At 36.8% G+C, this 27,437-nt stretch overlaps 1 protein-coding gene across 5 annotated transcripts in view; it reads left to right on the top strand.

Annotated features, from left to right (window-relative positions):
* Positions 1-27,437, top strand: part of LOC127580660 (suppressor of cytokine signaling 2-like) — a 166,769-nt gene that overhangs the window by 3,609 nt on the left and 135,723 nt on the right. For 4 of the 5 annotated variants that reach the window (XM_052034333.1, XM_052034335.1, XM_052034336.1 and 1 more), the window contains exons 2-3: positions 324-541; positions 12,309-21,983. In XM_052034333.1, coding sequence (XP_051890293.1) covers positions 412-541; positions 12,309-12,781 — 603 coding nt within the window. In that variant the 5' untranslated portion in view covers positions 324-411 and the 3' untranslated portion in view covers positions 12,782-21,983. Of the gene's footprint in view, positions 1-323; positions 542-12,308; positions 21,984-27,437 lie in introns of those variants that run through there. The other variant, XR_007957854.1, reaches the window with a different exon arrangement.

Here is a 27,437-nt window from a genome sequence, read left to right as displayed (position 1 = left end):
AGTGAATATTAATGAAATCGTTCGTGCTTTTGTTTAATTGCAAAGCTTTACATCGGAGCCATTGATTTTTACTGGAAAGCATTTTGCGATCTTGCTTGCATAAATTAACGTTTGCCCGTCTGCTATTTTTGATCGCGTTTGGAAAATGGACCCAAATTCCGCCAAAGATATTGGACAACATTCGAAATTAGTTTTGAGCAATTTCCGCAAGTAATTAAGATATTAGGGCTTTTCATATTTTGAAGCAGCGCATTGTACTAGAACTTAAAATAATATAAAGAGCTTGGACCAGTTTTACTATTATGCACTTGCTTCTTGTCTAGATTTAGGGCTACAAATACAAGCTCTTTCTGGACCGTGTAAATCTTGTGATCGAAGTGGGATTAGCGGTGATTTGAATTCATCACCTCTATGATTTGTCAGGAGAAGGCAGTAACTCCGCTGTACCCCAGCAACTGGCCCCAAGACACGCTTGACCTCCGGGAAGGACATTCTGACTTGTTCCGTATCTCCTGCACCATGAGTCATTTGGAGCTCACAGGTACATTTGTCATGAACATATGGACTTTAATAGCTAGATGAAGACGCGCGGTGGGTTTATGAATGAAGCTTCTTAAAATGTCCGGCAGTGTTGTGGCCCCTTTGTTCTACTGTTGCTTCGTTCCCTTTGTTGTATTATAATTACGTTAAAAAATCACCAACCTCCATCAAAGTAAATTCTCTATTCCCTTAGATGTCCAACATTGGCTTCGCAAATGCAATGTATTTTATCCCAGGTATATTTTAGCATAACGTTGTGAATGGTTCGCTTGTTTACGCACATCTATGAGATCTGATATATAAAAATAACGTTAAATGCTTTTTTGAAAAAAAACTAAATCCTTGTTCATTAGAGTCCTTACAACTTTTTGAAGTATTATTAGAATGTTGAATGTGCGGTATTTTGAAACTGTCTGTTGCAGACATATTTAAAGTATTTCATGTACAGAAAACTGGGGGGAAAAGAGACTTAAAATACACGCTTATATTATCATGCTGTATTACAAATATCCCCACACGTTAGAACGAAATAACTAATTGGGAAATAATTTTCTTTCATTTTCTTTTTTTCTGAAATTAACACTAATTATGAAATAAACAATTTCACAAGTGATTTTCAGCGGTAATTAGTTCAGACTTCAATTTGGCTTCAGTCAGTGGAGTTTTGCATACCATATTTTGAGTGTGTGTAAAAATGATATATTTATTAAGCTTTATTGAGTTTTGATACATATTTTAATTGCTCCAACATCATCATCAAATAGAAATTGATAAACAACAAGCTTGGCAGCTGAAGCATATCATGTTGTCAAAATATTTATGCTGTGTTCTTCAGAAAATAGTTTAATTTTAAAAAAGTAAATGGGACACTACTCATTCTGAATGGAGACTCAAAACAAAAAGACATTTTATGGATAATTGTACACTGGGGTAAGTTGGAAGTTCAGGAAGCAGTGTGCATCTTTTTGAGTAAGAGCACCCCTTGTGTACTGACTATTTTATGCTCCAGTAAACCCCAGCTCAACATAAATATTGTTGAATTTCTCTTAATTGTAAAACAAATGTGGTTACAGTCGCAACATTTGAAAAGAAAAGTAATGGAAAAATAGTTTGCTGAAAAGCTGACAATTTGGTATGTTCTTGATTTCGCATCTCTGACAGTGTTGCACTTTGTTATCTTGTTTCTATATAAATGAAAACAGAGTGAAATGCAGAGAAATACTGTGATCAATTTTGGTTCTGCTTCCTTTTTTTGTAAAGTTACAAATATGAAATAAATGACTTAATTTGGTTCCTTCAGACAAGTCCCAAAACCTCTCATAACTTAAGATTCAAGACAAAAGAGCATGATTGTGAAAATAGCAAAGAAAATTTTTGAATTGAATGTGGCAGGAGGTTTTTTTTACATAAATGTTTGAAGATTAAAAAAGTAAGACAACTGGGATTGGAAGAGGGAGTCATTTGATACCAGATAAGCAGCAGAAGTATTAAATAAGCAGGAGATCGCAGGAACTCTGGCACAAATCTGGAACTTTCTGAATGCTGACGAAGTGCTGAAGGACCCAAAAGGAAGATGCAAATAGTTTTTTTTCAGTAAAAGGCAACAACAATGACCAAGAACCTGTTAGCCAGGAGAGTGACATTCTATTTTGGGTGAAGTTTTGCAAAATCTTATTAATGAGAAGATCGTGGAAACTGTGAGCAGAAGTAAAAGGAGAGGAGGTTATATAGATGTACCTTCCTTTCTGGGGTGTGGCAGTGGAGCTTGATGAAGACAGGCTAGTGGATGTTGCGTACAGGGATTTGTGGTGTGTGCAGGGATTTTATTACAGCCTTTGAGTCAACTTCCATGGTTGACTTCCAAGTGAGATTCAGTGAGCACATTTTACAAATAATACATAATTCACTGACTACAGAACCCAACTGATGGTGATACAGGGATTACCATCAGCCTGGGGGTCATTTTTCTGGTGATATCTTTGCTTAATATCTTTAGTGGTCTAAACCTGGAAGTCCACAAGCACAAAGGTTATATTTGTTTATGGTGCAAAGCTAATGAATTCTGGACCATTGAAGTTTGTGGCACAGAAGGCCATTCGGCCTGTTATTGCCAGTGATGGTAGTTTGAAAGAGTTTTGCAACGTGCATTCTGTACTTAGCATTGTATGCTCTCTATCCTTCAGCAAATGTTCCAATCCCACTGATGTAAGGCACAAATTAATAGGATAAACTAGGGAATTATTTGAATTAGGAATTTGGCAAAGATGTGACGGGGGAAATGCATAATAGCATAAAATTTAGCCACTTACTCAAATGAGGAAATAATGCCCTGGAAGTCACGAATTCTGCGCACTCGTCTGGTCAGTGAAGCCTTGGATTCTGCAGGACCTTTCCCTACTAATTGGCATTGCATGGCAGAACCTCACCCACAGAAATCCTTTGACAACTGGCTGAGCCGATGTCCCACCCTGCCCTAGTTTACAGGCTGTCAATGCTGCCAAAGACTTTGAAACTGTCATTCAAATAAAAAGAACCATAAAAATGTAGAATACTTGACAATTTAAAAGAAGAAATAAAACACCATAAAACACTTAAAGCAATTAAATCTATTTAAGAAAAAGTTCAATTAATTGAAGGAAGTGTGAATCTTATGAAACTTGCCTATTTCCCTTATTGCCATTGCTCTCTATTTGCATAGATGACTTGCTAAACCTGCTCTTGTCTAACCTGGTGCATACTTAGCAAGCAGGTTTCCTAGTGTAACTGCTGGGAAACTGCAGGAAGCTTTCACTCTGTTACTGGACTTCATGAGGAATCTGATATTGGAGAAAAGATGGGCAATCACTGCGGGGAAGCTTACATACACCTGTGCAGGAATCTTGAGATTCCTGACAGTTACAGAGGTAAATGCCAGCACTTCCATGCAGGGTAGTTTTAATATTATTGAAAGGATTTGGAAGAGAGCAAAACAGAGTAGTTGAGGGTATGCACAGTGCAGGTTATGAGTAGTAATTGGATATGTTCACAGGAGAAGAATGGAGGCCAATGGGTAATATGATTGGCTGCTTTGTTTTGGATTCCAAGGTTGGGAGGTATTGTAGACCATGACAAACTATTTCACTTTGTCTCAAACAGCAAAAATAGAGAACATTACCTGTGTTTGTGGGTGGATACATTCCAGATGGACTTGCAGAAACATTGGAAAATATTTTGTGGCAGGAATGAATCCACTGACGTTTGTTGTTCTTCATCTTGGTTTTGCATATTTAAGTTGCTAATTTATTTGTGTGTCAGTTTGGTGAGAGTATGAACTGATAACATTGCAGTGAGTAAGTTCCTGCTTCTGTAGCCCCAGGAGTGGAGGGAAACAAGTGTATATACCTTTAACCAATCAGACTGAAGGATTGTGAAGTTTATATCAAGGGGACTGGGAATGCAGCACAGATTTAGTATGGAAGAACTCCATGTCAAAGCAAAGAAGTGAATAGAGGCAGAGGAAAAAAATTTTAAAACAGCTTTGTTTTTAATATCGCCACCAACAGTTCAAACTTGCAATGCTCTGCAAATGTATTGGTTAATCTTCAGTGCCAGATGGACTGACTTTCAGTAATTATGACTTGTCATATGTTTGAAAGGATATGATTTGACATGATTTATCTTTCTGTGTTTAGTTCATATCTACTGTAAATACAGGGACTTCATGCTACTAAGGTGCATCCACCCTTCACTTGGAGTAGCTGAACCATTTGTGCAGAAGCAACAGCGAGCTTCACTTGCTGATTATTTCAGTGAGCAAATGCTTAAACCCCAGGAAAACTTAGGCAGCATCAAACTAGATTTTGAACTCTGCATACAAGTAATTTGTGATGGGACGTTTGGTAGTAGTGGCATATTTGAGAGGAAAAGGCAGCTTGAACCTATGGCTCTCAGTACTTTCTAATGCATGCTTGCATCTGTGTTGATTAATTGTTAAAGATCACTTGTTATGATTTATTAAAATCTCCATATCATTGCGTCATGTGAGCTGTCAGGTTTAGAAAGCAAATTAGTTACACTGTAGTGTTTAGTATTTCTAGGAAATCCTTCACTCCAAAATACTTAATGACAGTGGAGAGGGGAAAAGTCTTTGTTTTTTAAAATAGAACAGGAAAATGTGTGAGATGATTAGATAACCCAGTTAATCAAACCCTTACATAACTTTCCACTGCTAAAATCCCTGGTCTGTTTGTTGTGTACTTAATTCCCAATTTTTTTTTTAAGTACTTTCCCTTTTCATCAAGGCTGCTTCTAGGAAAAGCAGTCCAAAGTTCACAACGGCTCAGTTTACAGCAAAGGAATGAAATAACTTTTTTACACAGTGGCAAAGAAATTACTGGCAATACTGAGCCAAAAAACTGTATGCCTGTGCAAGTTCCACTTTCTGCAAGGTTCCTTTTATTTATTTACTGAATAATCACACTTGGCTTAGTGCATTCAATAAGCTGGTGCAATACAATTTTTACTGGTTGGATTTGTCACCATTGGTATCTCTATTTCTGTCTGATACCTTTTCCCAAGCATTTTTATTCTTTGGCAGACTACTGGCTGTTGCACATTTTTATTTGTGTTTTAAAGGGAGTCGAGATTATATGGGTTGGGTTTAGATAAGGGTGTGGTTGAATGAACAAGGATTTGACTATGCAGGAGGTAAAATTGAAGGCTAGGATTTTTTTTAAATGCTAGCGTTGTGACATTTATTTTAATATCATGAAACATTGAGATTAAAAACACTTGGAAGTATGAGCCCCAGATAGAAATTGGAATAGAAGTGATATTTGTGTGTTAGCTATTCTGTGGGAGAGCCATCAACAGAGGTCTCACTGGCCTTAAAAACAAAATATCTGCATTGTTTAAAAGCACCATTTCAAAAAGAGCCCTTTTAACAATAACATGTTTGTTTCTAAATGCTATGTCGTTAGTTACTTTTCCAACGTAGAAATTGTGGTTTCGCCTCTACAGTGCAGCCGTTATTTCCTTCCCCACAAAAACCCAGGCCAGAGGCCCAATGCCTGACTGGATGTGAGTCTGTGAATTACTATTGAAGTGGAAGATGGTAATGAAAAAAAAAGTCCCTTTTACAATATGTCTGCAGTGAAGTTGGTTTTGTGTAGCATTTTAGTGAAATCTCCTGTGTACATAATGCACTGCTCTGTGTAAACACAACCTCTGAAATCCTTGAGGCATTCCATAATCATACAATGGATTGGCTTATCTGTTCTTTTTGGAATGGAGGTATATTTGTTTTAATATCTTTGACAAATGGATTACAGTTACTAGAAATAATTAATGGGTTCTGGATAATTTAGCACTCACTAAATGGTAACTGCATACATGACTTCCCTATGTGAATTAAGTTTAGTGGTTTTTATAAACCAGTTTTTGAACAATTAACAATCACCATGCAAGAAAAAAAACCTGCCCCCCCCCCAAACAAATGAAAATCAGAGTTAGAAGTATGTTTTTGATTTTTGAGTTGCTGCAAAAGCCAAATTTCATGTTTTTATAATAAATGCAGAAATTTTGTGAGTAATATTAGTGCTGTGTGTTTTGCTCCAAAGATTGGAGGTATTTGTGATTCATCATTATATTGATCATTAGCACCAAAGTAGACCAATAAATTCATAACTGAACAGTCATTGTCATTTTAAAACAAAAAGGTTTATGATCTTTTGCTTGTTCACTATTCATAGAAGTACAAACTATCAATATCAAAATGTTAACCAAAGGCAATTCTAAAAGCAAGTCAAGGTCCTCCATTGATTAAATTAGTAAGTACACTACTTGGCTCAGATCTGTACAATCAGACCAGGAAGTTTCCAGAGTTGTACTGATATCTGATGAAATAAGAGTTGACGTACTATATTTGGTTTGGATGACATTTGATTAAGGAGCAGAAAATCAGCCACTGTTCTATGCAAAATATATTGAAGATAATCATTATGATTTTGCTGTGAATTTTTTTTTGTTGTTGCTTTTCAAGAGCAGTTCATCTTTATATCTGAGATTTTTTTTGGTAACTTCAACTTTTTCCTTGTGGGTCATTGTGCAAATTTTACTGCCAATTTGACATTGAATTAGTCCCTGTGGTTTCCACCAGTGGGGCTGAAGTTGGGGCACACATAAACATCTATTAAAGCCCATGTGCTTACCCAAATTGATGGAGATGAGCAAGGCATGCTGCCCTGGGTAGTTGACTGTAATGTGAAGCTAGACATTGAGGACACGAAATATCACCAGTGCTCAAGCGTAGCGGTTAGCGCAACGCTATTACAGCACCAGCGATCGGGGTTCGATTCCCGTCACTGTCTGTAAGGAGTTTGTACGTTCTCCCGTGTCTGCGTGGGTTTCTGCCGGGTGCTCTGGTTTCCTCCCACATTGCAAAGACGTACGGGTAGGTTAATTTGGGGTTTAAAATGGGCAGCGCTGACTCATTGGGCCGAAGGGCCTGTTACCACACAGTAAATAAAATTTTTTTAAAAATTAAATTTAAAAAAAATTTAATTCAGAGGTCACATGGCAAATGCCCTAGTTGCAAACATTATCCAACTTGTCTTTAGAGACTTTTTTTTTATATATGAAGTTCACACTAATGTTGCACAACTTCCTATTTTCTGAGTAGATTCCATGGAGGTTACATATGGGTGACCTCTATAAATGGATGTTTTTGTTTTATTTTATTTGCATAAGCAGCTGCAAGACCTTAAGGTTTTTGTCCTGCTAAACATAGATTTTTTTTCTTTTACAATCTTTTTATTTTAATTAATACAGATTAATATATAACATCGATGTTTGTACATGTAATACAAAGAGATCAGGAGAACAATCATGGCATAGATAATCATAAGGAGTAGTAAAATATCAAAAAAATCTGTAGATCCCACGATCTCTTAGTAAATGAGTATAATATACAAGAAGGGAAAAAGATTTATTGTATATATAAAAGAAAGGAAAAAAAATCCCCAAATCAGTAAGAAAAATTATAACCAATATATCAAACCAAACTGAAAAAGAATTTAAAAAAGACTGGACTGAAATTTTTTAATAGAAACAGAGCAATATTATGTCGTCAACTCCACTCCTCTAAATTGAAAAGTTATTGAAAAGGGATCTATATCATGTGGAAAATATTGAATAAATGGACTCCAAATATCTTCAAATTTAAGCGAAGGATCAACAGTACCACTCCTAATTTTTTCCAAGTTTAAACATGATACAGTTTGAGAGAACCATTGAAAAGTAGTAGGGGTTAAAGTAGTAGCATTTAAGCAAAATGGATTGTTTGGCCATTAATGTAACAAAGGCAATCAGACGGTAAGCGGAAGCAGATAAATGGCCAGACTCTATCTTTGGTAATCCAAAAATTGCAGTGACAGGGTGAGGTTGTAAATCAATATTCAATACAGTTGAGATAATGTTAAAAATGTCTTTCCAATATTTTTCCAAAAGAGGACAGGACCAAAACATATGTGTCAGAGAAGCCACATTTGATTTACATCTGTCACTTATAGGATTTATATGGTGATTAAAAACGGTCTAGCTTATCTTTTGACGTATGGGTCCTGTGAACTACCTTAAACTGTATCAAAGAGTGTCTGGCACACATTGAAGATGTATTAGGAGATTAATGAATATTATATATACCCCTTCATCCCAACTTCCAGAATGTGTTGTTTCACTAGATGCTGAATATAGATATTTTAGATCATGTCATTCTTGTGTTGCTATTATTGCATATTTTTCATTTTGTATGTTTTTTTTTCTGAGTTTGGGTTGTGAAGATACGGGCTGTAAAGTGATTTAAGTTTCTGAGTAAAACCAGCTCTTCGTAACATGAATGCAAATGTTTCCAACTACCTTTAATAATATAATTGGATGCATTGTCACAATGTAGTAGGATTGGGATCTCTTTTTATAAAGCCTTTTCATGATGGTTTATCTCTTCACCCCCTCTTTATTTTTCTCTTCATGTACATCCATAAATTTTCAGATAACCTAATGATAAACAGTTACAGAATGAAAAGTTGTAGATGCTGGAAGTCTGAAGTTAACAAAAAAGAGAAAATGCTGAAAACACCGGGCAGATCAAACAGCATCTGTGGAAAGACAGAGTTCATGTTTCCGCTCAAAGACACTTTGCTAGAATTGGGGGGAAAAAAGGAAAACAAGTTAGTTTTGAGTTGGAGGGGGGAGAGGAGAGGGATAGATAGGACAAAGGGAATACTTATGTTTGGTATCCTTTCTCTTAAAGAAACAAGCCATTGCTTCAGATTGGTGATTTTGTATATTATCTTATTTTCCATCTAGGGATTTAAATATGATTGTGTTCCTGGTTCTTTTATTTTAAAAGTGTATTCCTAAAATCATGATTTTGCAGCAAGATGCAAGAGGCCATCAACAATTATGATTAGTATGGATGCAATGATCAGAGTTTTATCTGTGTTATTCCAAAAGAACACAGTTGAAATGACAACTAGAATATTTATAAATACTTGTTAAATATCTGAGTGCTTTCCATATACAAAAAGGAAATTTTAGTTCTTCTTACTGTTCGAAAGTTTTACTATTTCAGTAAATTGCATCATCTATTTTCAAGCTTCCAAGAACTTTCCACCACATGAAATTAAAAATATGATAAAAATGGGGAAAGATGATTTATTAAACTTAAATTTTAAATTTAATTTTTTTTTAAATTTTAAATGTAAATTTTATTTACAGCGTGGTAACAGGCCCTTCCGGCCCAACAAGTCCGCGCCGCCCATTTTAAACCCATATTAACCTACCCATACGCCTTTGGAATGTGGGAGGAAACCCATGCAGACAGGGAGAACGTACAAACTCCTTACAGACAGCAACGGGAATCGAACCCCGATCGCTGGCGCTGTAATAGCGTCGCGCTAACTGCTACGCTACCGTGCTGCCCTGTTATATTATATTCTAATTGTTAGAATATAAAAAAATAGGAATATGAGGGGGCTCCATAAGCTGATGCTGCCATCCTACAAGGTGCTGGCTGATGGGTCTCAACCCTGCTTTCTTGCCTGTAGCCCACAATGCTTGACTCCTATAGACCAGGCCTTGAATGCATTCAATAATTCTAGCTCCACAGCATTCTGGGGTGGAGAATTCCAAAGATCCATGCCTCTCTGAGAGAAACAAAATGCTTTTTACCTCCATTTTAAATAGATGACATATTAATCTGAAACTGTTTCAGGTCTAGATTCTCCTGTGAGGGAAAACATGCTCTTGCCTTCTCTTCTGTCAATTTCCTTTGGAACTACCGCTTTCTTCTGAACTCCAACAGGTGTAGACCTGCTCTATTTAACTTGTAAGCAAGCTCCTTCATCCCAGGATCAGGCTAGTGGACTTCCTCTGCACTGCTCCCGTTGAAAGTGTACCCCTACTTAAATGAGGAAGCCAAAACTGTATGCCAAGTTCTAGATGTGATCCCACAAAAGGGCCTTGCAACTGTAATAAAATTTCCCTGTACTAATATTCTGCTTTTCTGTTTTCCTGCCACAGTGGATAACCTTGCATCTGCCAAATATTTGCCCACTTGTCTAAACTTTTTTTCATCTTTTTCAGACTCTTTACATCCACCTTACAATTTGCTCTGCCACCCTTGTGTTTTCAGTAAATTTGACTTTAATACATTCACTTCCTTCAGTTGTCACCAATAGAGATTGTAAATATTTGAAGCCCCAACACTGATAACTACTACACAACTATTGGTTACAGCTTGATGTATGTTCCACCTGTGGATTTTTTTTTGTTAATTAGCCTATCCTCTATCCATGCTAATATATAATCCCAGTGCCAAGAGCTTGTACCTTGTGCTCCGTACTTTATCACCCAGCTTCCAGAAATCCAAATGTGCCATGTCTAATGGTTCCTCTTGATTCACTTCTATCAGTCAGTCTTCAAAAACTGATAAATATGTCAAACATTACTTTCCTTCTGTAAAACTATGTTGATACTGCTTGATTGCATTATGATCTTCTAAGTGTCCTGTGACAATTTATATCTTAATGTCTCGCCACCTTACAGCGACGAAATTCAATAATGAGTTTCTGCCTTTTCCCAATGTGAATCTTGGACTAACTTGTCTGTAGTTTCCTTTGCAAATTTGATTTGTCCAGACTGCATGTAGAAAAGAGTGGTTCACAGTTATCTTATTACCTTTCTTGCGAGTCTCTATTTCTTGATCTTAAACACTGTCCTACAGTATAGCTGATATTAGGGGCCCATAAACTACTCCCACCAGCAACTCCTTTTCCTTGCAATTTCTTATCTCCAGCCAAGCCTGAGCCTCTGAGATGAGATCTGTTTTCACTGTTATATTGATTCCATCCTTTATTAACAGAGCTGTCCTCACTCCTATCTCTTCCTACCCTCTTAAATTTCAAGCACCCCGCTTTGGTCACCTTGCAACTATGTCTTTCTAATGGCCATCTGATCATATCTATATTTTTCCACTTGTACCATCAATATTTTATCGTCAATACTACATGCAGTCAGATAAAGACCTTTTAGTTTTATCCTTGTACCATTTTCTATGTGTTGACTCCATGTGCAGGTATACTCTGATATTTATGCATTCAGTCCCTTCTTGTCACACTCATTATCATTACCCAGCTAGCCCTTTCACTTATCTTTCTAAAATTACCCTTGCCTGTATCCTTCCTCTCCTCCATCCAAGACATTTTTAAAAAAATCTATGAAAAATAAAAAGCTCTGCCCCCTGTTGAAGACCTTCAGGACCTTGCTTGGGTGGCTAGAGGGCAGGGGTTCTTAAGAATGTCTGTCCTGTGCACTGTTCACTATTGAGGCTTGAATCAGCCTAATATAAATACTTAATTATGTAATTATAAGTGGAGAAAGATATTTAATTGGAAATATTTAATCTCATTATAGTCAATTTAATTCTCCTTCATAAATCACATTTCCCAGATGTGGTTGTCCTTGGACCAGCAATGCTGTTTTGCGAAAATTTGCATTGTGATTCTATTTGTGCTTTGCATTTAAAATTAAAATGGCTCTTGCAATGTGGAATGCAGGACATTGCAGGAAAACATGAACAGGTCAATCGGTGAACATTAGTTAGATAACATTTAATACAGAATAAATGAGAGGTCACATGAGGATGTGATCAAAGAATGCAATAACACCTTTGAGTGGTAGGTTTTCAGTTTAGCAGAGAAGCAACAAAATCTAGTTGAGCACAGTCTACAACAGGTCAATAGGTTATTGAAAAACTCTGAACGAGGCAAATGTGATTCGGTTGTTTATCGAATGAGTGGGGATGAAAAAGGAACAGAGTCATTATGTATATATATTGTAGGGTTACTTGCTGCAGAATGCTATGACACAGACATACCATTCTGTAGGAGGGTTATGATATCTGTGGAGAAAGTGAGGAATGATTTTAACCAGAATGAAACCAGAGTTGAAGAGTAAAAGTTGCAGGAAAAGTTTGGAGCTGAATTTTCTCTTACCAGGGGACTGGGAGTAAATTCAGCTCAGATAAGGGGAGATGATTGACATTCTGGAGAATACTTTTTATGGTTATATCTCTAAACTTTTTTGTATCAGTAAAACTTTTACTAAGAAGAAAGTTTAAAAATTGATAAATTAACATGTGAGTCCTACTTGGGTTATTTTCCAGCTTCTGATGCGATATTACAAAATGAAAGCTTTGACTTACTCTATCCTTTCATTCTTTCTCCATTCAGGCTGGTATTGGGGAGCACTCACATCAGTTGAAGCACGAAAGATTCTGAATCAAACCACAGAAGGCACATTTCTAGTCCGGGACAGCTCTAACCCAAAATATCTCCTAACACTTTCTGTCAAAACAAGCTCAGGACCTGCACATCTTCGCATTGAGTACAACGAGGGAAAGTTTGGCTTCGATTCAGTAGTTTTGGCAAAACCAAAGCTCAAGAATTTTGAAGATGTAGTTGATCTTGTCCAGCATTATGTCTCAGTGTCTAAAAGTGCTCACACAGCACATGACCAGTCAATTGCACCAGTGACTAAAGACACAGTCATTCATCTGAAACTGACCAAACCTCTGTATGTTGCAACTCCTTCGTTGCAACATCTTTGTAGGATTATAATTAATAAAAGTTCCAGGACAATCCAAGAACTTCCTCTGCCCACTAGATTAAAGGAATATTTATTAGAATACCCTTTCCACTTATAAGCAAGTCAACTGATAAGCATTCCAAGCATGTGAATGAGTAAACGACGAAAATAAGTGGTTGAGGGACTCGTATACTGAGGACATGTTCAACTGTGTTACATTAAGGACTGAGGCCGAATGCTGCACCATGTGGATGATGAATTTGAACTAACCAACACTTTTTATATTTGGATCAAATTAATCAAAAACACTTTTACAGTTTCTTGGTTAATACGAATTAGTTTAGTTTTCAAAGTTTCTGGTACCTATTTGATTTTTATTCTGTACTTCTGTTCACAGCTTGCCACAGTGCACTATACACTGCAGATACCTTGAACTCCTGAGATGCATTGCATAAGGAATAGATTGGCTCTGACAGGATGAGAGGAGATGAAGCGCTATAGTGCCAGGAAGTACTGGTGAGACAGTGTTGAATGGAGGGTCGTCACTAAATATTAGTATGCCCTCATTTTTAGTTCAATTGTCAGAATGCTTTGTCGGGAACTGCTTGACTTGACATTAAGATTTTAGAACTCCTGGTGCTCCCTTTGATGCTCATAAACCCCAATACGGGTAAACTCTGTACATTCACCTTGACACAAGTTGGCTGTGTTTTTCAGTTGTGAAGCAAACTGGCCTCTTCCTGTGAAAGACAGTTAATGATCCACTCTTAGGACAGAGGTGGGAGTTGGTGGAAGAAATCAGCATTGTTTCTTTTGATTTTTGCTTCCTATTGAGAATTTGGGTAACGTACCAGTGGCACACTTGACACAAGCATGAGTTTTAGAAAAGGGGTTACATGGCAATCCAATCAGCAAAAAAAAAACAGAGAAAGGGCCATGTAATGTCACATAATATTCTAAAACATAAATTATCTGTGCTTAATATGTTTTAAAGTTGAAGACATTCTGCAAACAATGAACCAAAAGAATTGATCACGAAAGGTACTTATTTGTAAATTTGTCCAGGGAACAAAAAAACTGCTGTCCAGACAATAGTTAAAAAGATTGCATTGCATTGTGTGACTGGAATGATGCCAGTAGTGCACTGATATCTGCATACGAGGAAAGCAGCTGCTTAATTGGGTTGCTGACTCCTAAGAATCCTTGGAACAAGGAAAGGCCACTGAGCTTGTAATGCTTGTTCTGTCTTTTGAATGTGTGCTATAGATAGCCACAGTCTGCCATGACCCACTTTAGGATCTGTAGTCCCAACTGTCACTGACTTGTTCAAAGCTCAAGCTTCCATAAATACTCTATACCTACCTCAGATGGGATTTGCCATAGGATACTTACAATCAATACTAGGCATCTTATCCCAAATACTGATTCAGTGCAAGAGATTATCTTTTGAGAGCAAAATGCTGGAAACTTGTCTTGTGTATAGAACAGCACATCAGGCAAGCTCGTACTGAAACAGGCCCACTAGCCTTGATTGCTACCCAGGTTCCCTCAGACTTGCACTTAGCTCGGCTGAAAGCAGAAGGCTAACTTCACTGGGCATCCACACCTGTTTAAACCAACAATGAAGTCTCAGTAGTGACTGCCCCAAAATGCCACCAATGAGTATTTCAGTTGGCAATGTGAAAGCCATCTGTAAAAGTTATAAGGCAAATCAAGTTTTAAAATGCCTCTGATGTTCAAATGTATTTAAAAATTCTTAACGTTAAAGTACATATTAAAACATATGGAGTTAATGAAAAGCACAATCACTGGAAATAACTGTAAAAACATTAAAAAGAAGCAAAATATTAAAAAAAAACTTCCCCTTTGACTCCTGAGCAACAAGCCTGGAATGCCAACTAAAATCAATTGGGTCTAAAATTTGACCAAAAATTTCTTCATGTGGAGTCTAGCAATAGAAGGTATTGTCAGATATACTGCTGTCTGTCTTTCAGTAAATCCAAGAATTCCCAGCCATTCATATGACTGAGTGTTATTGGATCTAATAAGAACTGTTGGCAAAACTCAGTAAGATTTCATCCAATATTTTGTCCCACCTGCTTATTATATTTTTTCCCCTATTATGTGTCAGATATTCTACTTCTCTACTTATAGAACACTAGAATTTTGGTTGTGTTGGTTCTAGGTATTTGTCCAAACCATTACAAAATTAAAGGCTTTACGAGTGCAAATTATAACCCAATAAATTGAATTATAGTGAATAGACTATTTCAGGACAGAGTGGACATGACTGGATAATTCCTTTGTCACTCAGGTCTGCTGACCATGTTCCTGCTTGTGACAGAAAATGAATTGAAGGTTGTTTACATACAACTAACCTCCACTCCCTGAATTTCTATATATATCTGAAAAAAACCCAGCTTCAATTGGGAGAAGTTGTTGTAGACTGAGTAATTTGGCATTGCTTGTTGAACCAACAACTGTTTGCTTTGAGTCCTGATAAATGCTTCCTGCAACTCTTCCTGCCCCCACCGCCAATTCAATTGGTTACAAGCAGAGTTGTTGAGACAGTGTTGTCAATAGTTGCTCCAAAAATAAGGGTGTGTTTTTGCAGTGTATTTTGGCACTGAATTGTCCAGATTATGCTGTTTGGACCCTACCATGTACACTCATCCCTCAGTCACGCAATATCTGGCACTGACCTTGGATGTCTGGAAAGGATTTGTTTTGAGAACTTCCTACACTCAGCTGGCAAGTCACTGCATGCTAGCAGTAACCTGGTCACATGGCTAGAACCAAAACTGTGGAGAAGCTGTTCAACAGATCACAAAGCCACACACAAGCTTTGCTCCCTGTCAAGGCTGTTGAGCTTTTTTTATTATTGTTCCCAAATGCCCCTGACAATACAAGTACAGATACATACAAAAACATTACAGATAATTGCATATATAAATATCAATTTACTTTTACTTTTTTTTCTTGCAGCCATATAATCACTATTTAAATGAATAGGGTTGTATATCCTGTGCCAGAGCTAATCTGGAGCAGGATCTGTGAGCAGATTCCCCATCTTAAATCCTGGACAGTTCCAGCAAAATGGTGCTCCATTTCTGTGACAAAACAGAGTGATACATTCACTCGCAGGAAATGCTGACAATACCTAGCAAAAAATCTGGGTTAATGTAAAGGTCATGGTTCATGAAGAACAATAATTGATTGGGTGGAGAAAACTATACAACAACACATTTCCTGCAATTAACTCACAATTGCTACAAATTGGAAGTTCTCCATTTTAGTTTCACCCTACTATTTGGTTATTGCTGGAGTTAATTATAGTTTCCAGTATTTAAAGCTAACCCTGATCTGATATTAACTTGGATGATATGAAATTTTTAAAAGGTACACTGATGCTTCATTCTTGGTTTTAAAGGATTTATGATGTCTGATTCCAACATCTGCTTAAATATATTACAAAAAATTCAAAGAAAATATTGCCAGATACCCAAACCCTTTTCATTTTCCTCCCATTGGAGCTATTTTGTTTTTCTAAGCAAGTACACACTGTACAAGAGGTGTTTTGCCTTTCAATCATAGCGAGTATTCACACTTAGTCTGGATGGCTGGAATGAGTATAGTAATTGTGTAGTGTTGGATTGGTAACCTTTTTTTGCTTGTGAATCTGACATATTTGTCATAGACCATGAACTTATATTTTTCATATTTATTTCAAATTTTCCAAAAAAAGTAAGAATTTGTCTTTAAGGGCCAACATTTAGAGAAAAATGTGCCATGTTGATCTTGGGATTTAATAATTCTTGGCCAAATGGAATCCTTCTTTTAATATTTGGGAGTGATGATCCTTAAATATATTTTCCTTTTGAATAACTTGGTGACAGTTTGGCAGTTTTAAAAATGAACAACTGGGATGTTGTCATTATTGCACTCAGAGGTTAGGGAACTACAAAACAATCCAACCAAACTCATTGTTACTTCATATGGTGATGATCAAGCTAGCTAAGCAAAGGTTCCTTTCAAAAGTTTTCTCCAGCTGTGGTTGATACCAGCCATTGATGCATATGTTGGATATGCTTAATACCTGTATGTACTTTGAATTTAGTTTGTTACCTTTCCTCCGGTTGCTAAGATTTGAAAAGTATAAAGCTTTTTTTTTTAAAGTGACACAAGTTATTAGAACAGCAAATCAGCAATATTAATATTTGGATTTATATCCTAACATGCCTACTTTTCTTTAGAAATGATATCTTTTGACAGTTATCAAGGCACATTCTGATCTAACAAACTGTCTTCTTTTAGTTTTATTTTTAGTCTAAATTGTATGTCATTCTGCATTTCATCCACATTGGATTAGATTTCTGAAAATAGGTTGCTCAATATAACCCTGTGGAGCATAAAGCAGGTATGGCCTTCACCACTTAATGGAATTAAAATGTGTGGCTGATTACACTGGGAATAGTGAGTATTCGGTATAGTAACAGATCCCACCCAAATTAGATCATTGAGCACACTGGAAATTGTGCTGCGGTTTCAATAGTATCCAATGTTTTCTTGGAACAAAAAGTGAACCTGATATTATTCCCTATGTATAAAATAATCGGAAAATTGTGAGGAAAGCTGGATTGGCAATATATTTGTCTGCTAAAATAGAAATGAATAGTTTTAAATTAGAATTAAATGATTTGTAAAATAATGTTCATAATTTGTTTATTACTTTTCAAATTGAAAAATGATGAACTCATTATTGTGAGCTTTATTTTGGAAAATGACATAATTGAACACTTTTTTTAAAAAAATGATGTTTTCATGCATCTTAAAAACTTGAAGAGTGACTTCTGCAGAAGACTCCATCATCATTAGGTCCCTGAGAAATCTGCATTAAAACTACTTGGAATTTAACTTCAGGCAATGTTTTAAAATTAATCAGTCCTTTACAAAAACCTTTGGCCTCTAATACAATTGTTTCTTAATTAGCTTATTTGTTAATATCCATTTAAAGCTCATTGATTGTGTGAGTCAAAATGAAGGTGGCAGATCAGAGATTAATGTTCATCAGGAGTTGCCTGTTGCCTGTTTTCATACAAGGAAAATGTCGAACCATGAAGAGTCAAATCATGTGGGGCCCAGGGTACTCCCATGTCTGTGTGATTCCGGTTATAATGTTACATCATACCATGGTACGTCTCTACACAATTTGTGTGCCCAAATACCTGGGTGGAAAAACTCAGTGGTTATTATTTGAGCAAAAGATGCTGATTGGGGTGCTAAGGGTGGGGTGAGGAAATAAATTGTAGTGCCTTTATATAAGGAAGTGTTTAATGTGCATGTGCAGTATATTTAGTGTTTCAAGAAACCTTATTAAATAGTCAGTGACTGTACTTGTTGGCTAAATCACAAAATACTAATGTATTCCAATTTATACTGTAAAGAAAGAAGTAGGTGAGCTGGCACTACCTAATGCACATCCACACCCTCACCAACCCCAGCACCCCCAATCCTCAAGTCTGAAGCTCTAACTGATGACTTCCTGATTAAAACATGTCATTCAGGAAGGAAAGCTGGAAGAGGAACCAAAAGCAATATACTTCGTACTATTGAATTGGCTGCCAGCTTTTCAGTTAACTTAAAAGACAAGGATGATATTTAAGACTTATTCTATAATTATGAATATGTTAGATAGTTAAGGCAAAATTGGCTCCATTGGAAAACTTTTACTGCTTTCATTATTTCCTCATCCTCCATCTGTGTCTCAAATATTATGGACAACTTTTTTTTTTGTAAATGGAACAGTGTTCCAAGGGGCTTGGACTCTTGGGTGGCAATCCTGTGATGTGCTCAATCACCATCGGCCACGGATGGGTTCAGGTTGTGATTCCCCACTTGTTGGTGTCTTTACAAAGGCATCTGTTCCCTGTGTTCTCTTTGACTTTCTAATTAATTCCATATTTATGATCCTAATTGAAAATCCCCAGCAATACCACAATGAAGTTAATTTCTCCTAACCAGTACAAATGTGGATCACTTACATATATTGTATTGAAGTCTCTCTTTGTTGCATTTTTCTAGTTATTAGCTAGCCTCTAAATCTGATCCACCAGTATAGAGGTATATATATGCATATCATGTTGTAATTTTAATAGACTGATTTCACTAAGTGTGAAGTTACTACACAAGGTCAATCTATTTGGTGCTATCACAGTGGAAGCAAATAAAAGCTGCTGTGAAGTGGACAGATGGCTCTAGAATTTCATCCTAGTGATATTTAAGATTATAACAAGACCAAGATAGATTAAGATACAAATGCAAATTCCCCAAAGTTTAGTGCCTGTTATAAACTTGTAAATAGTCCATCATTCTACATTAATGATGAAGATGCAAATTTGTGAAAACATTTATTTTCAAACTTTGCTACTATTTTAGATCTTCTGATTGTACCCCAAAATAGGAAGTATTCAGATGAATTAAAGAGAAACATGTCCAGGGCATTAATGTTCAGGTTTGATGGTTTTGCAAGAAAAAAGTAGCCAGTTAGTATTATGCTATATAATAGTAACAGGAACATAAAACATAAAAGAAAGTATGAGCAGGATAGATCTTGTGGCCCATCAAGATTGCTTCACCATTCAATAACATATTGACTGATCTAACCTTGGCTTTGACTCTACTCTTCTGCCTGTTTCCTATAACCCTTGACTCTGCCAGAGGCCAAAAATCAATCTGTCTGTCTTGGCCTTGAGAATGTTCAGTGATTCAGCCGCCTCAGCTCCCTGGGGGAGAGAATTCCAAAGGCTCATGATCCTCTGAGAGAAGAAATTCCTTTTCATCTCCATCTTAATTGGGCAACCCAGCATCTAATCTAGTCAATCTTCATGAGGGGAAAGTCATGGGGAATAATCTGTGTAATAACTTCATCCCTATTTTTATGTATAACTGTGGGTAAGTGGGTGAGGAAGAGATTGGTGGTGAGAGGTTGTGCAGTTCTGTTTGCATGTGACCTTTCCACTCCAGATTGGGAGTGATTCAGTCTGTTAAAGGTGTCTGTACAATTTGTGAAGTAAGTTTCAAATGGTTGATATTACTTGTGTAAGGGTTATGAATTCATCTTTGAGTTATGTAGGAGAAACCCTTTGCATTTATCATGTTTTATGTCAGAATTCACCTGCCTGAAACAGGAATTTTACCACCTTTGATGCTGTGCATCTGTCAATTACACACTATGAGCTTCTAGTCAGTGAGGTCATTACATCAGAAGCTGCTTTTTTTTATATTTAAAAAAGATTTAAAGAAAAAAGCAGCAGATGTTTCTGTAATAAAACCCACAGAGACAATAATAGTTTAGGATTGACTGGCTGAGGTGCTTATAGTTCCTAATTGTGTATTTGTTCAAAATATTCTGGAGCATATGTAATTATATAGATTAATGAGTACCATTTTATATTCCTAAATATTGTAAAAATGAACTGGTATTAATAATCATCAAATTAACACAAGCTAAGTAAGGCAAATAGATTTGCTTCAACTGTTCACAGTCCACCTGGCTTCCATTTTACTGACTTCCAGTAATGTGAACTGTGGAATTTTCTGAGATGAATTTATCCCATATAAATCTTTTAACTGATTGTCTTCAGTATTGGAGGTCTTGTTCATATGAACAGATCTGTTCTCTCAGGAGGAGTTTAAGCACTCCAATGCACTGTCCTATTACAGTGTGATTTAAGTAGCTGATTTATCAACTGCTGGGAAATAGCCAAGTTATGAAAATGGTGCACACACAAAAGTCAGTCTTTTGTGTCAATATATTAACAACCTGTTGGTGCTGAACCATTCTTGGTTATTAACACGTTGCTCTTTCCTGGTACCTGCTAAATATCCTCAATTCCATTTTATAGCTGCAAAGCTGTTGTTACATCTATAATGGTGACTATTCAACCATTAGTAATATTTTTTTCTGACTTAATATATCCAAACTGCATTTGACAAAGTATCTTGAATGGTAATTTCCAAAATCACTATAGAATATTATGCCTTGTTATGGGAATGGCTACATAATTAAAGAGGCAACATATAAGTGTTTGTCAAACCACTCTTCTCAATAGGAAGAATCAAATCAGTTTATTACCATGATAAATGACATCATTAACCTAATAATGCAATTCAATCATTGTGCAGCAGTTTTTAATAAAGAATTGATTTTAAAAAAAGGGATTACTAACTACTTTGAAGGGGTGCCCCTTTGACTTCCTGGAGTTTGGAAATTACAGCATCAATAGCAATCTTATTCTCATTCTCCAATTAGTGTTGGTGCAACCATTTCTGAGAAATGGAATTCTGCACAGAGTTTATATGCAAATAATTTTTGGATTCCCTACTTTATTAGCAGCATGTCTGATAAAAGCACAAGGTAAACTAAATAAGATTCTGTTTACATCAAGATAAGGAAAATATGTAGTTCTTTATTTTATATTTTTATATTGTTCCTGAAATAATGATTATGTTGATACATTTGGAATATTTGCTTAGCGACTGAAAGAGTGATATCTCTGGCTTTTACTTTACATCTGATCTTATTTACAACAGAAATTGGGGTAAAGTCACAAGGTAACTGAATAGTTGGTTAACTGAGAGGAGTCAGCTGGTCTGGCCAAGAAATCTGTTGTAATGTTGGAAAAACTGATCATCTTGTCTCCAGCGTAAAATGTGTGTGTTGGAGAAAGAGTATCACCAGTTAATGTATTGTCTTTGTGGAAACACAAAGGATATATTCATGGTCCAGGCTTTTGGCTGACGCATAATTGTTGTTTGGGATGTGTCATGAGAATAAGTAAGAGATCTAAAATACTCATATGGCAGGCTGCACTTTATAAATCTTCATGGATCCTAGATTGTGATAGACACTCTTTACAGTGTTTTACTGAATGTTATGATACTCTTTGAACATTATCAGTCTTCAGTCCAGTATTAACATCAGAATTTATTACAAAGAAAACACTGGACTGTTTAAACCTTATGCTTTTAGATGAAAGAGAAATCCATAAATATGTATTAAAAGTGATTGAGACTAGCACAGTTATTGTGTTAATGTTGATAGATTCTGTATGCAAACCTCTATAAAAATAAGCTTTTCTCCTTTTGCCAGTTGACCTGAAATTGAACTTTGGCTGGCCTGTACACATTGATATTCTGTATTATATTTAATTGACAGTACTGTTGTTACATTCCTGGAACTGCAGGCACTGTAAAATATATTCTCTGATGTTTACACCATGTCTTTGGAATTTGTGAAACTTGTTTTCATTCACACTCAAATAAAATACTGCTGAATCTTTTTATTCTGTGCATATTATTTGAGTGATTATAAAAATGGTTACTGAGACAGTGATATGGATATACCCCCATTTTATTCCCCTTTTCCTATCTCACTAATTCACTATGGTAGCTCTGTGTTACCTCATGAAAATAACTGTTTTTCACATAGGAGACTAGATAATACAATGCCTGCACATTTGCACTGTCCAAAGAGATCTTTGAAAATGAACTGGCAGTGAGAACTCCAGCTGTTTTTTTTTTAAGAAAAGAGTCCAGGTTCATAACAACAATTTTATCACTCGATAAATTGCAACAATTCTGAAGTTTTGTGTTCAAAACTCCAGTTCATTGATTTAGTCTTTAAAACGTGTCTGTCAAGTTATTGTCTGATTTCTCTTACTATGACTCTCTTAAGGATCTACAGGTTCTGGATATTAACTGATTCCATTGTTAAACAACCTTTGATTATTTAACTCTAATGTACACATTTTATGCATCAACATTTTAGCAGTAACCTCTAACGTAACCTAGTTTTATGCTACCCACAAGTGTGGTCTACTTTGGAATTTCAGAAGGAGCTTGATCAAAGCTGAAAATATGCAAATTACAGGTAGATTCAATTCAATACAGACAGGTTCGCTAGAAAGAAACAAAACTTTATTCCAAGTAGTATAGATGGAGGTGAGTGTACATTTAGCGTTTAAACCATTCTGATGACTTGAAAAACAGCCATTAAAAAGGTTGTGTTATAATATTGGTTTGATCAGTTGAATTAAAGTTATATCATAGTCAAACACTGCAAGGTCCTTTTTGATCTAACGATATCTTGAGAGTTGTATTTTTCAAGATTTTAATTCAAAGGAAGTACAAACAGGAGCTAAGGATTTAATTTTGAAGAAAAATTATTTTTAAAAAAACAGATGTTTTTTGTTTAATCTGAAAGGCAATATTGATGAAGAGTTTACCAAAGTACTGAAAATACTAAATGAGAGAAACAAAGGAAAGTTGGAACATGATTCAAGACATGTTAGTGCAAGAAAAAACAGAACTTTATTCCTAATGGTATAGATGGAGGTGACAAAACATTTAGTATTTAGCCACGTGTATGACTTGTAGAGCAGCCATTAACAAAATTGCTTTGCTGAGTGAAGCTCCCTTTAAACTATTGAAATAAACATAAATGTGTATAGATTAATGCATATAATTTGAAATCTAAAATTGAGTTTAACAAATGGTTGGCATCAATTTATTTGTGTGAATTTCTAAACTTGCACAAATAAATAACATTCGGTATAACTTGTGTAAGGGTGTGGTTAATTTCTGTTACAATTACATGGTATGAAGTTTGAATGATTATGCTTTGAGGTAGGTCCCTTGTCTGGTTTTCTTCTAACATTTAATAATGCACAAATTTAGGACCTGATCATTTCAGGTCATCCACACACAATCTGAAATGAGGTATGAATAACCCACCTGACCAGTGTAAGACATTTAAAGGTTTACTTTTTAAAAACAGAAAAGGACAGTATGTCTATAAATGAGAATGATAGCATATCAAGTTCTAAGTGTCCTTCCTCCAGAAAGAAAAACACCTGTACGTATAGCATTGGCCCTGTGTGCTTTAATATCCCTTAAAATTGCCATGGCTTGTTTTACTGCTAAGATCTACCAGATGTAGGTGATTCACTTTTGCTCCTCAGCTTTTCAGTTCTTTTCACTCTTTTGATGTAATCACTTTGCTTATTTGTTTGATCTCATCCTAAAGGTGCATGAGTAATTATTTGCAAAGCATGCATCCAAATGTTCTTGGAACAAAACAGGAAGAAATAGCCTTCCCGTGGGATGCTCTGGTTTTGCAACTTTAGTTAGGAATTCATTGCTGGAGTCTTCAGCTCCAGCCCATGAGCCGAAGTTAGTAATCTGTTATGATAGCTAAAAAGCATATTTGGTGATATATTCAACACATCCACAGTCTTTTCACAGCTGCCTTCTTCACTGACATTCCTTGGTTCACTTTAATAGTTTTCCTCCCTTCGTTTCTTGTTCATCCCAACCATTTATTTACTTCATTTTTCAAATTCAAATTATGTTCTTTAATACATATGAATTCAAATTTATTCCAATAGTTCAAAGAAAGCCTTGATCACCAAATGTCAATTAGTGTCCAAAACATTTTATTGTTGGATGAGCTGATAGTTGATGAAAGTCATCTTTTCCATTGCTGATACATTCGAGTGCTAGCTCATACCAGAGAAACAATTGAAGTGTGAGGCAAGTTCCGCTAACCACAATTCCACTGGGCCACTTGTTAGCTTCAGACAGGGCAATAGATGTTCTCACCCATCTGTCTGCGCCAGAACTTTTATAAAACATAATGTCATAGCCAAGGATATTATGTTTTACTTAATGTTTTACATAAGCTCAATGTACACGGGAACTGCCAAAGCAAATGAGGATTTCGAGAAAGTGTCCTTCTCCAAGTATTATTAGATTTAGGTACTTAATTATTCTGTTTAACTCATTCCCATGTTCCTTTAGAACCAGTCCTAGCCCAGGATTATTTTTCCATGTTACCATGCATATTTAATAATAACTTAAAGAAGCTAGATATTTTTGCACTGATTCCAGTAGGCAGTACCATTTAATGGAAAATTGGATGAAAGTGCCTAATATTTGACACAGGTTCACTTCAAGAATGAGTTACCCTGAAGGAATATAGGATTGGTGAGTCATCCTTGTTGAAAGCCGATCTCGTCTTGCATAAACTTTGGGTTTGATCTTCTGTAATGATCATTGTAATGTGTTCTGTTACATACCAGCAACAATAGAAACACCCTAACAAATACCCTATTATCACAGAATAATACTTTATTAAAAAAGCTGGAAAGTTGAAAGTCCCCATATTGTGTACATGTTGCAAGCTTCTGTTCTGCACTGATTGCTCCAGTGACTGGTTACTCTTGTAGAAGTAGACCAGTCATATGATTCCATTCTCCAGTAAGAGTATAGCATGCCTATATATGGAAATATGCCGTGAGCTTTGTGGCAATGATGCCATATTAGCTATATGCCCACCTGAAGAGAGCATTGGCCTGATGAATACTTGGGGACATGAGAGACTGTAAATGCTGGACTATGGAGCACAAACAATCTGCTGGAGGAGCTCAGTGGGTCGAGCAGCATCTGTGGGGGGGAAAGGAGTTGTTGACGTTTGGGGTTAAACCCTGCATCAGCACTGAGAGTGGAGAGGGAAGACAGCCAAGGGGGGGAGGGGTGAGACAGGGGCCTGTAGGTAATTGGTTAACCGAGGAGGACTGAAAGACGATGGGCAGAAGGAGCCAGGTATGGAAGGAAGAGCATTGGAATTAGAAGACAGAGGTAAGTGGACGATAGGTGAAGGCAGAGGGTGCCAGATGGGGTGGGTTGGGGGAGGGGAGAGTATGATGAGCCGGACCATAAAGGATACCAGTGTTAGAATCTGATAAGTAAGGAAGTCAATAATGGGTGAGAGGCAGATGAAAACATGAGGGAGGGGGTGATCCAGTGATTAAATGTGTGAATAGCAGGTGGGTGGAACCAGAAGGTGGAAATGCATCATCCTTCACCTCTCCTTGGTCCACCAATCACCCACTGGCCTGTGTCACCCCTCCCCCTCTACCTCTCCTATTCATACTAGCTATATCCCCTCTCCGGTCTCAGTCCTGATGCAGGGTTTCGACCCAAAACATCAACAATCTCCACCACCACCTCCCCCAACAGATGCTGTTTGACCCACTGAGTTCCTCCAGCAGATTGGTTATTGCTGAATATTTGGACCTAATTTCACAGAAGCAAATGAGGCTCTTGTGAATAATTCCATGATTACTGAGAGCTTATGCCTCATGGACAGGATGGTCATTGCTGCATCAACTATGGGTGAATGGTACTTGAATGACAGTGAGACTGCTCTTGGCAACTGAGCAGTTGTTACTTTTTTTTACAGATATTTATTAGTCACATGTACATCAAAACGCAGTGAAATGCATCCTTTTGCGTTACTGAGAATGTGCTGGAGGCAGCCGGCAAGTGTCGCCACTCTTCCAGTACCAACATAGCATGCCCACACCTCCTAACCTGTATGTCTTTGGAATGTGGAAGGAAACCGGAGCACCCGGAGGAAACCCACACAGACGCACTGGAAGAATGTATAAACTCCTTACAGACAGTGATGGGAATTGAACCCAGGTCACTGGCGCTGTAGTAGCATTATGCTAACTGCTACACTACTGTGCCTGCAAGTAACATTACATTTAGAAAGGAGGGTAGCTGGAATGAAGCCCCAGGATCTGTTAGTAGCTTTAAGGAGCATGTGTGGTATTGAAAGCGAGTGAATATGAGCGAAGTATCACTTTGTCATCAACCTACTGTTCTGCTCTGTAATTTGCTCTCTCCTCTAGCTTATATGTGATGGTAAAATGGCCTGGTATCTTTCGTTGTCCTGGTATCTATTTTCATACTGATCACTCATACATGGAGGGAGTGCTCATCAGCCTGGATTTTGCTGTATCTGATGGAGATAAAGTTGCTGCCTCCCAGGGGCAATATATCCATCTTCTCAAATTATTATAGATTTGCCAAAAAGAGATCAAAGACCAGCAGCTACTGCCACAGTCAATGCAGCAGAGCAATCTCATGATCTTTTTAGGGCATCCAGTAGCTAGACATTTCACGTGTTCCTGAGTGGAAGACCACTACAAATCTTTTGCTTGAAGGCATGTTTCTGAAATACCTCAAGATATTTTGCCCTGCAAGTTCAAGCACTCAGCCCACTCTTCTTTTATACTGTGAGATTGAACTGAAGTGAAAAACAGATTGTGAAACAAAAGTGTAAAACATGATCAGCAGTGCACAGGGTGTATGGTGCTTCAATGATTTTGTATCATGAGCTTTCGTGCATGTGTCAAATCTGAACACAGAGGGCACTGGACATCCAACAGTAATATCAGTTGTCGTGTGAAACACATTTGACTTTGGTGCTGCAAAAGTGGAGCTTGAATATATGGCAATGACGGATCCGTCTCTGGACTTAATGCAACTGCCTCATCTTGACTTTTGTCAGAAATTTTACATATTGGCACTACTTCAATGTAAGATTCACTTTCAGGAACATCTTTGATCTTTCGGTCTTTCCTTACTCTCTTGACTCATCCTCGACTTCCGCTTTCAAATTATTTTGAATGAAACTGCACTGTCTTCAGAGTCCCCTATGCATTAGTGTTTTCACATAAGTACACCATTATGGAGAGTGAGCATGGTTTTATTTTATGGCATGGAAGAAATGCTGCGTCAAAATTTCATGGTGATGTTCGAACAGCCTTCAATTACCAGTTTCTTCATTGCAATGTAATAAAGCAACATTTCATTCCTCATCACTACACAGGTTCACATCAAGAAGCGGAAAGTCCATTCATATG

Source organism: Pristis pectinata, chromosome 20 (assembly GCF_009764475.1).
Source record: "Pristis pectinata isolate sPriPec2 chromosome 20, sPriPec2.1.pri, whole genome shotgun sequence".
In the NCBI taxonomy this organism is placed as follows: domain Eukaryota; kingdom Metazoa; phylum Chordata; class Chondrichthyes; order Rhinopristiformes; family Pristidae; genus Pristis; species Pristis pectinata.
The sequence above is the reverse complement of the archived record's forward strand: the minus strand, read 5'-3'. Positions and strand labels throughout refer to the sequence as shown.